This window comes from Eurypyga helias, unplaced genomic scaffold (genome assembly GCF_000690775.1).
Source record: "Eurypyga helias isolate BGI_N326 unplaced genomic scaffold, ASM69077v1 scaffold4267, whole genome shotgun sequence".
Classification (NCBI taxonomy): Eukaryota; Metazoa; Chordata; class Aves; order Eurypygiformes; family Eurypygidae; genus Eurypyga; species Eurypyga helias.
In genome coordinates this window covers 1-13,408 of record NW_010263602.1, presented here as the reverse complement: position 1 = coordinate 13,408, position 13,408 = coordinate 1, and the positions used below count along the sequence as shown (strand labels likewise).

At 38.9% G+C, this 13,408-nt stretch overlaps 1 protein-coding gene across 1 annotated transcript in view; it reads right to left on the bottom strand.

Moving 5' to 3' along the window:
• AK5 (adenylate kinase 5) overlaps nt 1–11,928 on the bottom strand; it is a 92,228-nt gene extending 80,300 nt beyond the window's left edge. Inside the window, exons 1-4 of the mRNA XM_010156095.1 lie at nt 11,736–11,928; nt 10,580–10,747; nt 4,328–4,497; nt 4,094–4,207 (exon numbers count right to left, since the gene is read on the bottom strand). Coding sequence (XP_010154397.1) covers nt 4,094–4,207; nt 4,328–4,497; nt 10,580–10,747; nt 11,736–11,904 — 621 coding nt within the window. The 5' untranslated portion in view covers nt 11,905–11,928. The remainder of the gene's footprint in view (nt 1–4,093; nt 4,208–4,327; nt 4,498–10,579; nt 10,748–11,735) is intronic.
• Nucleotides 11,929–13,408: the final 1,480 nt, after the last annotated feature.

The window sequence follows — 13,408 nt, the reverse complement described above, 5'->3', positions numbered from 1 at the left end:
CATAGCAGGGGACACACAGTTCAGGCACCTGACCCCAACTGACCAAGGGAGTATTTCATCCCATAGTACGTCATGCTCGGGGCACAGGCGAGGAGGAGGTCCGGGAGCCATTACTCTCTCCCTTACTCTCTCCCGTTCACTCCCGTACACTTGCTAACATTCTCCCTGACTTCTGCGTTAGCTGCTTTGCTAACTCCTGTGCTGGCTCGTTCAGGAGGGAGTTGATGGGTTTGTTTAGTTTTGCCGCTCGTGCTACCTCTGATAGGGTTCACTCAGAATATGCTGCGGCAGCATTCGGGCTGCGGCCCTCGGCCCGCAATCGCTCCGCGGCTCTCGGGCTCTCTGGGGCTGATTCCCACTACTCAGCATTTTGTTCTGCATTGGTCAGTGGGTGGTGAGGAATTGTATCATATTGTATCATATGTTTTATTTTTTATTGTTTTATTATTTATTAGTAGTAGTACTTGTATATATCAATTTAGATTTAATTAGTAAATAGTTCTTATCTCAATTTTACGAGCTTATTTCTTTTTCCTCCAATTCTTCCCCTCCACTGGAGGAGGGGAGGGGGATTTGTGAGAACAGCTTCATGGTATTTTGCTAGCTGGAGTTAAACCACGACAACCAGGCATGCTTTCTCGACCTATGTTAGGTTTTTGTAGCCTATTTTGTTTATAGGCCCCCTATTTTCCTCACGTTTGTTCGGTCTCTGTTCCAGCCCTACCGACTCTCTCAATATCTTCTGCTACTCACCTCTATTTCCATTCAGTTTAATAACTTGTCCTTCACATTCTCCCCCCACAATTTATTTTTGGTATCATTACATGTATTCTTGGAGTTTGTTTCTGTCTGTGTAAACAAGGGCAAATAAGAAAGGCTATACAGTGGAAAATGCTGCTTTTTAAATGAACACTTCATTGTTTATTTCAAGCTTCCAGGGGATTGAACACCCATCCCAACACACTCCAGTGACGAAGGATAAATGAACAGTCACCCTCATCCCTGCTGCTCATTCCTCCCACTGGCATCTACTCTATACCCTCTATGGCTGAAAGAACTGAGAAGCCAGCATAGTCTATTTACCCTTTTACAAACTTACAATCATCATTTTAATTTACATCATAAAACCCAAAAGTGTTCTAGCTGCTTAATGGAACAAATAATAATGTAAAGTCACTGTTTGGAAGCACACAATTGCATTTTAGAACCTTTGTAATCAAAACAATTAACAACTGTGAAGGGATCATGAATGAGGGAAAAGAGTTTAATAAATAAGTCCTTTTTCATTGCATGTTTTGGCAGTTTCCCTAAATGTAACCCTTAAAATGGATTGTGTCATATAACCTTTGCTGCTATTTTCAGGTACATAAGCAAGTAATGGTCTTAAAGGGACTGTCTGTAAGAATAAGTATTCACCCATGACAAAATTAATAATAGCAATAAGAATTAGTTCCTATTCAGCACCTTTTTATCAACACATTTCAGTGTTCTATAGGGAAAGTCTTTGTAAGAATAAGGCATATATATTACACAATAATGTGATTTGACTATTTGCATTAATAGGTCGTCTGATTATAAAGTGTCTTACTAGTTAATCAAAATTTTCTTTGCTGAAATTTCAACTAATTATTTCTCATCTTGTCACTTCTGGCTCATGAGAACAGTTCTTTTCTGTTCTTCAACACACTGCTAGCAAGAAAGCTATAACATTTCTAAGCTGTGGAAAACACCCATAGCATCTTTAATTGCAGACCTACACAAATTATCACCACAGTTAATTACTGAATTCTCCACAACCCAATTGCATTTCCCATGGAGGGATCTCTGAGTGCCTTAAAAACATTAGCACGTTTATTATAAATAACCTGACATGGCGTGGATAACTCTTAGCCCATTCAGCGAAGGAAGATGGGTGCCACAGCCGACAGTCCCCTTTCCTTACCACCAGACACCTTCCTACTTGTGTGTATACCATTAGGGCTTACCAAACAGAGAATTTTAAGGAAACAACAAGCATATCTTATTTCTTTCAAATATAAAGCCAAGAAAAAACACTCAACATATACCACTGGCTTCAACAGATGTTGTAAGTTGAAATATGTACATCCTTTGTACATTTATTTCCATGGTCTCAGATATACTAAGAGGTCAGCTGCAAAGAAAGGTGAAAAAGAGGGAGCCTAAACGGACCATATTTTCTTTCCAAAGCTGCTGTAAAAGCTCTATGATTTCTTCTCTCCTTTCCCATATTTATTTTAGAACAGATAAGATTGAAAGATGGCCCTATATGAAGTGCTCCGGGATTTTTTCAGACTCAGATAGTCTTATCTTTCAGGCAGAATCAGGCCTTGAGGAGTATGATTTAGCAAATACCATAAGACTGAAAATGAAGGAACTCTCTGAGAATATAGTCAGGTCTAAAATCACTAAACCCATCCTCCCTTTTCCCTTAAAAAAAAAAAAAACAACAACAAAAACAAACATATACAGCATCTTTGAAGCAACAGCACATGCTGAAAAGGAGCCAAAGTAAGGATTTCTGTCATCTGTCAATTCTATCAGTCTTTTTTCCACATAGTTTTCTATAGTCAACAAGAGCTAACCAGGCTGTCAGAGGGGAGTATTTCAAGTTAAATGAGGAAATACTATAAAAGCGTATTAGAATGGTGCAAAGGGAGGGTTCAAACATGTATAAAACATATAAACATCTTTCTCCCCTTCTACAGCATGGCATTGCCTGACCTTTTTCTGGACTCTACTTATTGGTATTTCTGATGGACCCTATGATGGGTGCCCAAGCGGTGTTTAACTGGTTTTCCGTTGTATGAGCTGAATCTGACCCCTAGATAACTTAAAGCACTTAATTTAACTCCTGTCAGTTCTCCCAGTTTCACATCCCTCAGTCTTTCATCAAACACACCACCAGCACAAAATTATAGCTCCAAGAAATGCACGTAAGTCACACTCTCACACAATATACTGGACAAAAAAATTAGTCAAGGAAATGACCATTAAGCCCAAATTTCTGCTGTTTCATTTACAGAATAGTCGATCTTCTCTTTTGTTAATTGTAAGGAGATATAGCTGGCAGTCATTGGCTATTTTCTGCAATAACTATTTTGTCTGTTTCCTTTAATTTCCTCAATTCAGTCTTCAAAATTTTGCCCAGAATAATACCTTATAAAGGCACAGTAATGAAATGCCTCATTAGCTGCTTTCCTTTGTTACTTCTGTCTTGGCAATGCCACTTTGAATCCAAAGTACAGAAATGGTAGTACACCAGCAGTTGTGAAGGACTTTGAACTGCTCTGCATGAAGGGCGCTCTAAAAATTCAGCACTGAAACTGCAACCTTTACTTGTGACCATAGCTGTTAACAGTGCTTGATCAGAAAATGACGAGCTGTTTGTTTTTCCACTGAATTTAAGTATTTTTAGATTAGTTTAAAATACACACATGAAAACAACATGTGAATAGAACTTGGGAATGCAGTTTCAGCTGACTAAACCTTAAAATTGTAGTTTAGAATAGCCAAAATTACCTAGATTTCTAAAACCAGAGCATCGTTTCTGGTTTACGAAACCTTGCAAAACACGGGCTCTTTAAACCCTTATTTTATTCCATTTTTTCCAATACACTGTAATAAACTCGAGATGAAAAGTGTTGCAAAGACATGCATTGATTTAATTATGTTTCTCCTAATGTAGTTTTAATTGAACAAATAGATATGGGACTATAATGTCTTCCCCCTTTCTAAATCACTAAGGTACAAAAAATATTAATGGTTAGATTTGATGTTATTTTCTTCTTCATCTTGAGAGGATTTTCATTACTGAGACAAGAGGTTTGGATTATTGGTTATATTATCACATGGTCTTTTCACAAAATATTCTGTCTTCAGACAGAATGTAATAGAACGTAAACGAGAAGAATAACCTTTTGTCAACCTGTAATTATGTGCTTGCAAAGATTTAAAGAGCAATACTCGGTTAGAAATAACATCTAGTCTCTCTTGGAATCTTACTGATGATTTCAAGAAGCTTAACTGTTGTAGAGATATGCAAGTTATTTTAAGAATAAAAACAATCTCTTACTTGGTCCTCAAAGGAGATTGCCTGGGCAACATCTCTGGGAAATCCATCAATCACTACACCCTCTTCATCAGGGATCTGCATTAGTCTCTGCTTTATCTCAGTTATGGTTGTTTCCTTTCACAGAGAAAAGAAGGTATTTATTTAATATTGTAAGGGAGGTTTTCTTGATGGCACACATTAATGCAGCATGTACAAATCCTTCAAAGGTAAACATTAACACAGGATACACTGTACCTGAGGGGCCAGTTCTCCAGTAGTAATTATTTTGGCAATTAGACTCCATTTTCTATTGCTGCTTGTGCTGTGGATCTTCTTCCTTAACAATTCACCAACGGATATGTAGTTAAATCCATAGCGTTCTGCTATTTTCAAACTCTGTGTTCCTTTACCACTTCCTGGGCCACCTATCGGTAATTATAAAAAAAAAAAAAATTAAGCTTTCGTCTGAAGTACCCAACCCCATGTGGAATCTTTGCTATTGGCAGCAATTTTCCAACCACTATTAAAGCAACTCTTGCAGTTACATGACTTGTTACCAGCCACTTAGAAATGGGTCTCGTCTACCTGAGCATAAAGATAACAGTTTGTAAAATGAAGTGTAAAAAAAAAAAGAATGCAAGTCAACTTGCAAATTAAAAATAAACATGTTCTTTTCGGCTTGATCTCATTCTGAGGCTGTTCCTGGAAAGGAATTTTTCTTGATTCATAGTAGAGGAAGAGACAAATTATCTGGTCCCGTCTTGAACTCTGTGAATCCGAAGGCAGAGCCAGATAGTCTGAAGCGTATTCATGTCAGAAAGAATCATACTTGGTTAAATAAGCCAATGAAATCAATGGACCAGTCATGAAACGGAACTAATAAAATCTCCTCTTAAATACGCTTGCATGAGTTTCTGAGGTTTTCTAATTTTAAAATACAGAAAAATATTAAATTATCAGCTGAGATGTTTCCATAGTGATTTGGTACAAGGACTTTTACTGAACCATGCATACTTCTGGTATTGATGCTTGAAGCATCTGACAGAGAAGCAATTTGTTAGGTTCAGCTTGCTGGACAACTTGAAGAATAAAGAGACCCTTCAACATAGCACAGGCAGAACAGGTATCAAAATCACAGAAAGCAGCTACATTGCATAGCAGGCAATGCTGAAGTGAAGGTCAGCTGGACAGCAGAAGCAAGAATGCATGTTAAAAACAAAAATCAGACTACGTCTGAACTAAAAGGACACATTATGATGTGAAGAACAGAGAAACTGGAATCCAGTATGTAAAAATTGGGAATTGTTTTGATAAAAAGAAACATTTATATATAGTAAAGTGTATCTCACTGAACAGCATAACAAAGCAAAACCAAAGTAAATGTTGTGCTGTTAATTCCCAAGAGTAAGTAGCTATATTTTGGCGAATTGTGTGTGAGAACACTGAATTTTATTTCAACAGAGAAAGAATTAGGGTTTATTAAAAATAAATACACTTTTCTATGAACTTTAAAAAACACAGCAATGCAATGAAAGTAAATATCAATACAACGAGCTTGTTAGTAATCACCTAACTCTTCCTTGTGTTATCTGTATTATTCCCATAAATAGCTTTTAAGGCATTTATATAATTAATACAGATTTGACCACAGGATAAACTTTACAATATTTCTTCATATAGGATTACGACACTCCCTGTGTAACCAGGTTCCAACCTGTGCCCCTTACAGGTCAGAGAGCTTTCAGTGTCACCAGTGGTCACTAGGAACATCCCTGTACGCCTGACGCTGCGATGGTAACTCTCCACCTGGCCTTGGCAACTCAGATCGGGGCCCATTTGAAGAGAACACACAGGGAAACGCGTATTGTTAAGGTGTCCCCATACCCTGCCCACAGTTTAGTTATACCCTTGGGAAAATAAAAGGCTTTCTCATTATGCCATTAGTTTAAATAGTGCTTAAATTAAGCCAGGTTAAGATAAATCCAAATGTAAGCATTTGCCTGTAACATCCAACTAGTCAATATATTACAGGTGTCCGTAAAACACACAAAGAAATGGAAAAAAAACCTGTTTCTTGTCTCTTTATAGTACGGTTAGAACAGAAAAAAGTATTTTTCCCTCATTCAGTTCACTTGCTGTTTCTCTCCTAAGAAGAGAAGAGAGTCTTCCTTCAGCCACTTAGGTTTTACAGCTGGTTTTCCATTTCAGTTCTTCTAGGTGATCTAGATGGGCTTAGTTTTTTTCAGCTTGAACTCTTCCTACGAGTTTACCTGCCCTCTTTGTTAGAACAAAGGATGTTTCCCTGTGTAGATACGCAAGCTTCTGATAAACTAAGCAACACCTCCTCTGCTAAAGCAGTTCTGTTCAGCTCTCCCCGCTCCCTTTGATGCCACGCTCATCCTTCCCCATGACAAACGCATTTCACCAAACCTTACATTGTGTTTCACCCCTCCATCAAAAACATACCTGATACCAACATTCAAACAAGGTAACTCCACGTAGTTTACAGTTTAGAACAGGGCCTTGTTAATCTGGAATGATAGCAGGTTTGAGGTAACTGATTCCCAGTGTCTTACTTCGTACGTAGATGAAAACAACAGCACAAAGAAGTGCAGGTAATTGTTCAGTGATCGCTGTCAGCTTGTATGGAGCAGCTTTTGCCAGGTGAATGAACAGGATTATTACTTGTTCCTGGAATGTCTACTCACTTGGTGTAAAGATTTCTATAAGCAACCCTCTCTCCATCTATAAAGCCACTTATTGCAATCTAATCAGCATAACATATAAATAAGGCACCTTATATACGTGTGTGTTTATACATACGTATAACATTTACTACTATGAATTTAGGGGGCTTTATTTACTGGCAATAATCCTAACTAATGGAAAAAAGGGGCGAGAGGTTGTGACTATGCTTCAGAGCAAAGGGTTTATAAAACACTGGAGGCAATGCTGTGCTTAATTCCTGCAGAGACAGAACTTCTGGGAAAGGAAATTCAGTTTAATTCCCTGGGGACTCAAGACAAGTTTGAAACAGATTATGTTGCACCCCAGAAACAACGAAGATACAAAACATACATACATAATATGTAGAAAATTAGAAAATTTAAGAACACTGGAAATAGTATCCCTGTTCCAGCAGAGGTACAAAAGATGCCAAAAAAACAGAACTGTTACTTGAAAAAACATCAGCCTCTGTAAAACTATAAAATAGCTGAAAGAACCTTTCTGAAACCATGTAGATAGACTTTACACTCCTGTCAGGGATAGCTTTGCTTTGCCATTAAAGAGAAGCAGGGAAAAAACCAAACAACATAGTTCGTCACTTCTGTACTTTCAATTTAGATTTGCAAGCAGAAAATAATAAAATATTTGCTTTAATGTTCATAAACTTCTCACACATTTTGTTTTTCTCGATCCAAATATATCCCTTTACAGCAAGCTGGGATTATCCATTTACAATCTAAGGGGAAACATTCAGGTAATAAAATAAGGGAAAAGTGATAGGACAAAATTACTTCCAACAGCAAATCATTTTCATTTATTGAACTATGTATCCATCCCTGACTCTTTGATAAATCATACTGACAAACTGTTCACAAGAAAGGAAAATCAAATCACTTCTGTTTTTCATTCTTTTCACTTATTCTGAGATTATACATTATTCAAGAAAAGCGTGATTATTTTATGTATTTCTCAGAAGATGTCTAGACTAGGGAACATTAGTTGCATTTCAAATTATGTTTGTTAACTGGTTTCAAGTGAAAATTTGTATGCCCCAAAAGTTTTACTAAAGCAGTTGTTTTAATCCAGTTTTGTCAACTGAAGTTCAGAATTTCAATTTTACTTATATTGTTGTAAATTCAAAATAAATTCATGTAATAATAATATTTATGATTTTAAAATCTAGCTATGGACTGGATTTAACAAATCAGTGAACCATCTGACTGCTGACAGCAGTATCCTTGATCTATCCTTTAAACTTTGACTATAAAAGGAAAACATTCTTTCAGTATTAACTGATATTTTTAATTAAGTGCGGTTTAAAAACATACTGAACTATGGGGTACTGAACTATGACACCAGGTAATTCATTTTTTGAGCTCTTTGTATTCAGGCTGTATCAATAGTAAAAATGGGTTTGTCAAAATATGGCAGGAAGCACATTTTTAAACACAATCTAGTTTCCTAGTCTTATAAAGCCTTAGAAACTTAATTTCCTAGTGATTCAGATGTGTGCCATCCTGGCTGGTTCCATCTGATTTTTCTAAATCCCAGTCACATACTCACTTTGCAGCTTTGTAGCTTTACATTTCACCAGAAGATTTTTCTGCAAACACGGAAAAAGAACAAAACCCCCACCTTTGTGAGTTCTCTTTTGCCTTGGAGCTACCTGGTTCATTATAACGATGAGAGATTTCATAAAACAAAGAAGTTGTAAAAACCTTTATGAAAGCATGAAAAAGATCTTACGCTAATGCGTGATTAAAGAAAAGTTCCCCTAATAAGCAAAGCAGGAGACAGGTCTTCAACTTCTATTCATTTCAGTCCCCACAATGAATAGAACCAGTAGCACCTGAGCTAGGCAGTGTGGCTAGGTATCACTAGGTAGGCATAAGGAGCTTGCTTAACTGAATATTTCACTGGCATTTTATTCAAACTGAAAAATAGGCAACACACTTCCATGCGTACACTATTTGTCGCTTGAAATTAACAGTACACTTTTTTCATTTTCCCTCTTTCAGTACATTAGTTATTCTGTTATTCTTTCCAGTGTGTTTTTATGTGCTTTCTCAATAGGAAGTTGAATTTGGGAGAAATTTTCTTGATGCTGTACAAAATTGGACAAAAGCTGCTAAGCTACACACAGCATTGTGTTTCTATCAGATCACACTATAATAGACAGATTCAGAGAAAGTGTCGGAAAATGAACCTGAAATAGCCTTTGTGGAATGTTTACAATGTTCTCTATATAAAGGGGAAAAAGAAAAGCTCTGTAAAATTCACAGTCTGCTCACTACCTGCTGGCGTTCAAGGATTTCACTTCAAATACCCCTGCACACAGTTCCAGAGGTGAAAGTCAATCCCTGTTTCACCGAGATCAAACCTTCATTCACCACGCTACTGCAATAGAGCTACATGGATTTCCAGGCATTAAGAGCCTTCTGTGGTCACTAAACGGAGACAGTTTTTCTCCGTTATGGAAAGAAAGGCTAGCTAATTAATTAATATGAAAGGCAGGCATGTGTTATTTCTCCATCTAATGCAAGCTTTATAGTTCAGCGGTGCGTGGGGAGATTTGCATGGTGAGATTTGGAATTCCGAAACAAAAGGTTAAGAAAATTCAAATGCCTAAGCAATTCTTTTGGCACACCACAAATATCTAGAAAAAGGCCTGGTGTTTTTGTTTTCAATATATTCCAATATCACATTTCTGAGAACTGCTAGATGCAGAGCTTAGAGGACATGCTGTTCTTACAGATCCCACTCCATAATATATAGAAAACACATTTCTATTCTCTGTTCTATTCTACTACATACTATTCCCTGATATGGAAGCAGTAACTCTCTTTAATAAAAATAAGGCTCTATAGACTAAAACTGTGATTCTTCATCACCTGGCACCTGTGCTGTAACTATTTAAACAGTCCAGATAAGAATCAGATAATGAGACCTGGCAGTAAAATTTTGAAAGACAACTATCCCAGATGACAAGGAAACTAATTCAAAGAACTTAAATTCAGAAGCAGAAGAAAACGTTTAGACTTAAACTGCAGCTATTTCTTAATAAAACAGTACACTTCTCTGAGGCTGGAAAGTATGAGTTGCTTAGAAAGGACACTAAACGCCACACGAGAACCTGGGGAGAGAGCACAATTAACTAATGCTAACTGATCCCTAACTGTCCCTGAAGATGGCACAGGATTCGTTTGCCAAACAGATAGGGTTGAATGTATCAATGCAACGGGCAAGTGACCACGTACACTCACTCCAGCTGACATACCAATCAGTTTTCAGGGTTCTCAGTATAGAGGACAACAGCTCCCTATTTCTTTTTTGAGCTGGCTTAGCCAATATGTTTAAATATCCATTTTTGTGAGAAACTTTGAGTTGGTTCAGTTCAGATCCAGAGCACGCTTTGGAAGAATGCTCTGGTTCACACAGTAAAGCTGTTTTGAGCATGAGTCAGGTTCATTTTAGACTAAATCAAACTGGCAGATGTGCTCCATAAGCAAACCATGAGCTCTCCAGCTGCTCAGGGGCATCCAGCCTGCAGAACCTGACCACAGGTGCTCACCGTAACCCCTAAAACATGTATGGTTGAGATGCTATGTCCTCAGCACGAAATATTTCACTTTCTGGTACACTCTAATTGAGCTGCAGCCTTGCTACTGCAGATGGAAAAAATGTATTTAAATACATTTGGCCATTCAGTGCATTTGCAGAACAAACAAAAAGGCAAAGTCACAAAGATAAAATCTTGTCAAAATGGCTCTGCCTTCCTACCTATGACAAGGATAATTTTTGGTCGAGGTCTTGCAGGATCAAACACATCGTACTCCTCAATTAGCTCAGCAGTTTCAGAGAGGTCGGTGTCGCTTTCTATCGAGAACTGTTGGATTGGAGGGAGTCGGTCATACCGTCGGTATGGGAAGTTAGAATTATCAGGCATCACTGTAAAACAGTAAGGTAAACTGGGAATTGTGGAAATACAGAGAAAACTCAAAATCTATTGCATGCACAGCTTTAAGTAAGTATAATAAATAAACATAAAGCATAAATATCTCCTAACTTTACAATGTGCTTGCTGTTACCATATTACATATTCCTTGCGTCTCTGTAGCTGATTTATTGAATTGGAACCACTGTGAGTCAGTTTTCTTTGGTGTTTTCTTTACGAGCACGTCAGCTTTTCCGTGAAAATCTGCCCACAGCACGCCGAGTTCAGCAGTGGCCTCTGAGAAGAAAAGCACTGTACCGTGCAGATAACCTGTACTACCCAGCAGAACTCTTCTGGTGATACATGTCGTACACACAGACAGAGATAGGATTCTTGCTAATTAGTTTAATTAAATGCTGGATGGCAAGTAAGAATAACTATGGCAACTGAAAGATGAGCCAATTACTCTTTGTTAACATTACAAATAAAATAATTGCAGGTGTTGGGGTGACATTTGCTTAGATTTTATGAGACACGCCTTTTTCTAGGTGTTTATCACATACGTTGCATTTAGTAAATCAGCACATAGCTCCAGTATAAACCAGAAAAATAACCTAATGCAACTGCATTGAAGTTACGTACATCATCCATAAGGCCCAATGAAAAATCTAAACCAAGTGCAGAGTCAACTCTGACCCTGTTTTTGTAATTGTTTTAGGTAGGATTCGAGAAACCTCTCTATAATGTATTAAACGTTTACACAGCAAATACCCATCACTAGGCTGCAAAATTATGATAATTTCCTCTCATATGTAGCATCCACTATGGAAGGAGAAAAACAAATACCAGAACGCAAGGACACAGAATCCTTGAGTCCTTTGCCTAAGGAAAATCAGAACGAGGCATGATCAGCTATAGAACTAAGTATAACATAGTTCAGTACTGGATGTCAAACCACCCACAGCACAAGAAATACAGTCATTTTTATACTTAATACATTACCATTCCTGAAAAAAGACCTCCTGGATTGTCCTCCATTGAGTGGAGGCAGGGTCTTCTTTTCTGGGCTGACAAAAGTGTCCCATTTCACTTTTTCTGACCCCCCAAGCTCCTTCACTTTCTGCAAACAGCTTTCCAAATATTCAATTGGGTCATCGGGTTTGTAACACATTAATCCATTCAACAGACTCTGCAACGTAAGATCAGAAATACACACTATAATGATAGATGCCAGGAAAAAACCAAGCACTTTTACTAGGAATTTTCCTTTACACAGAGAAACCCCATATTCCTTGTACATTCAGACTCTCCGTTTCAAGCCAGTGTGTGAGGGCGAGGCCTACGAAAACCGTCCGGTTTTGGTTTGCCGGTGTTGCAAAAATGATTCAGAACAGGAAGCTCATGGCTGTGTCCCTATGTTTGTCTGCCTGCACGGTAGTAAAACCTGAAAATAGGGAAAAAGTTGCCCACGTTTTCTTGAGAACTGATTTTTGTAGAACTCCCACCAGCCAACACTCGCAGTGCAATGTGCAAGCTGGACAGCCCCAGAAGCTACGTGCTCGGTGTAGCCTACTAGATCACCGAAACGCATCTCTTCTTTAAAGACTGGTGCACCCACAGCTACCTCACCCGTGTTCTTCAGTCAACACTCAAATAATTAAAAAAATATTTTTAAAAATCACAAGAAATACTCAAATACCATCCTGATCAGGATTGGACGGAGAAAAAAACCAAACCAACCCAAACCCAAAGTCCATAGGTGCTTCCAGATTTAATTGACCAGAGCCACTGGCACCCCCCCGTCTGCAGAATTCACCCTGCACCCACCGTACCCGTGGGCATCACGGGGAGCGCGGAAGAGGGAACGCCAGGCCCTCCTCTGACACACGGTAACTGATTTTCCTTGAGAAAGTGATACATAAGTCATCATCTCACCTCTCCACCAGACAACTGCATCCAACCTTCTCCGAACAATAAATGTCTTTCAGGATGATTTCTGCTCCTTTGTGCTTTCCCTAATTTTTCCACAAATCAACTTGAGGGTCACAGCTGGTATCAGTAACAAATTAGCTCCAACTCCGGTTTTGCTCATTTATTACCTACAGTTCACACAACCCTATTTACACACATTTATTTACAAAATAGGCTACAATTTATATGCATCTACGCCCTTACTGTACTACTTAACCCACCGCAGCACCTGGCTACGGATTTTTGCAGCTGATACGCACCATTTCTTAAAAATTGCCAGCTCAAGCTCCGAGTCCCTACCATAAAACAGTTTTGTTTGCATCTCTCGTTAAGCCACTGACGTTCGGAACATGTTTGCAAACCATGGTCCCTGCCCCGTCATTCTCCAACACAGGGAAAAACGCCTCGCGGCAGGGCAGGGGAGACACCTGTGCCTGCGTGCGCGGTTTATATGGTGGCAGGAGCCCGATTCGGGAAAAACAAATAATCCACGTTTCCCGGAGAAGTCGTTACCAGCCAGCAGCAGCAGGTAACTTGGAGGAAGCCAACCAAAACCTCACTGAAGACCTGCGGGGTTTTCTCCTCCCAGACAACGAAAACCGGGAGAAGCCCTGAAGGCAAGCCCTGCCCGCGTGCCTGCGCCCTGCGGACACGCGAGTTCGCTCCCTCCCCGGGCGGACACGGACTCCCGCAGCGCCGCGGAG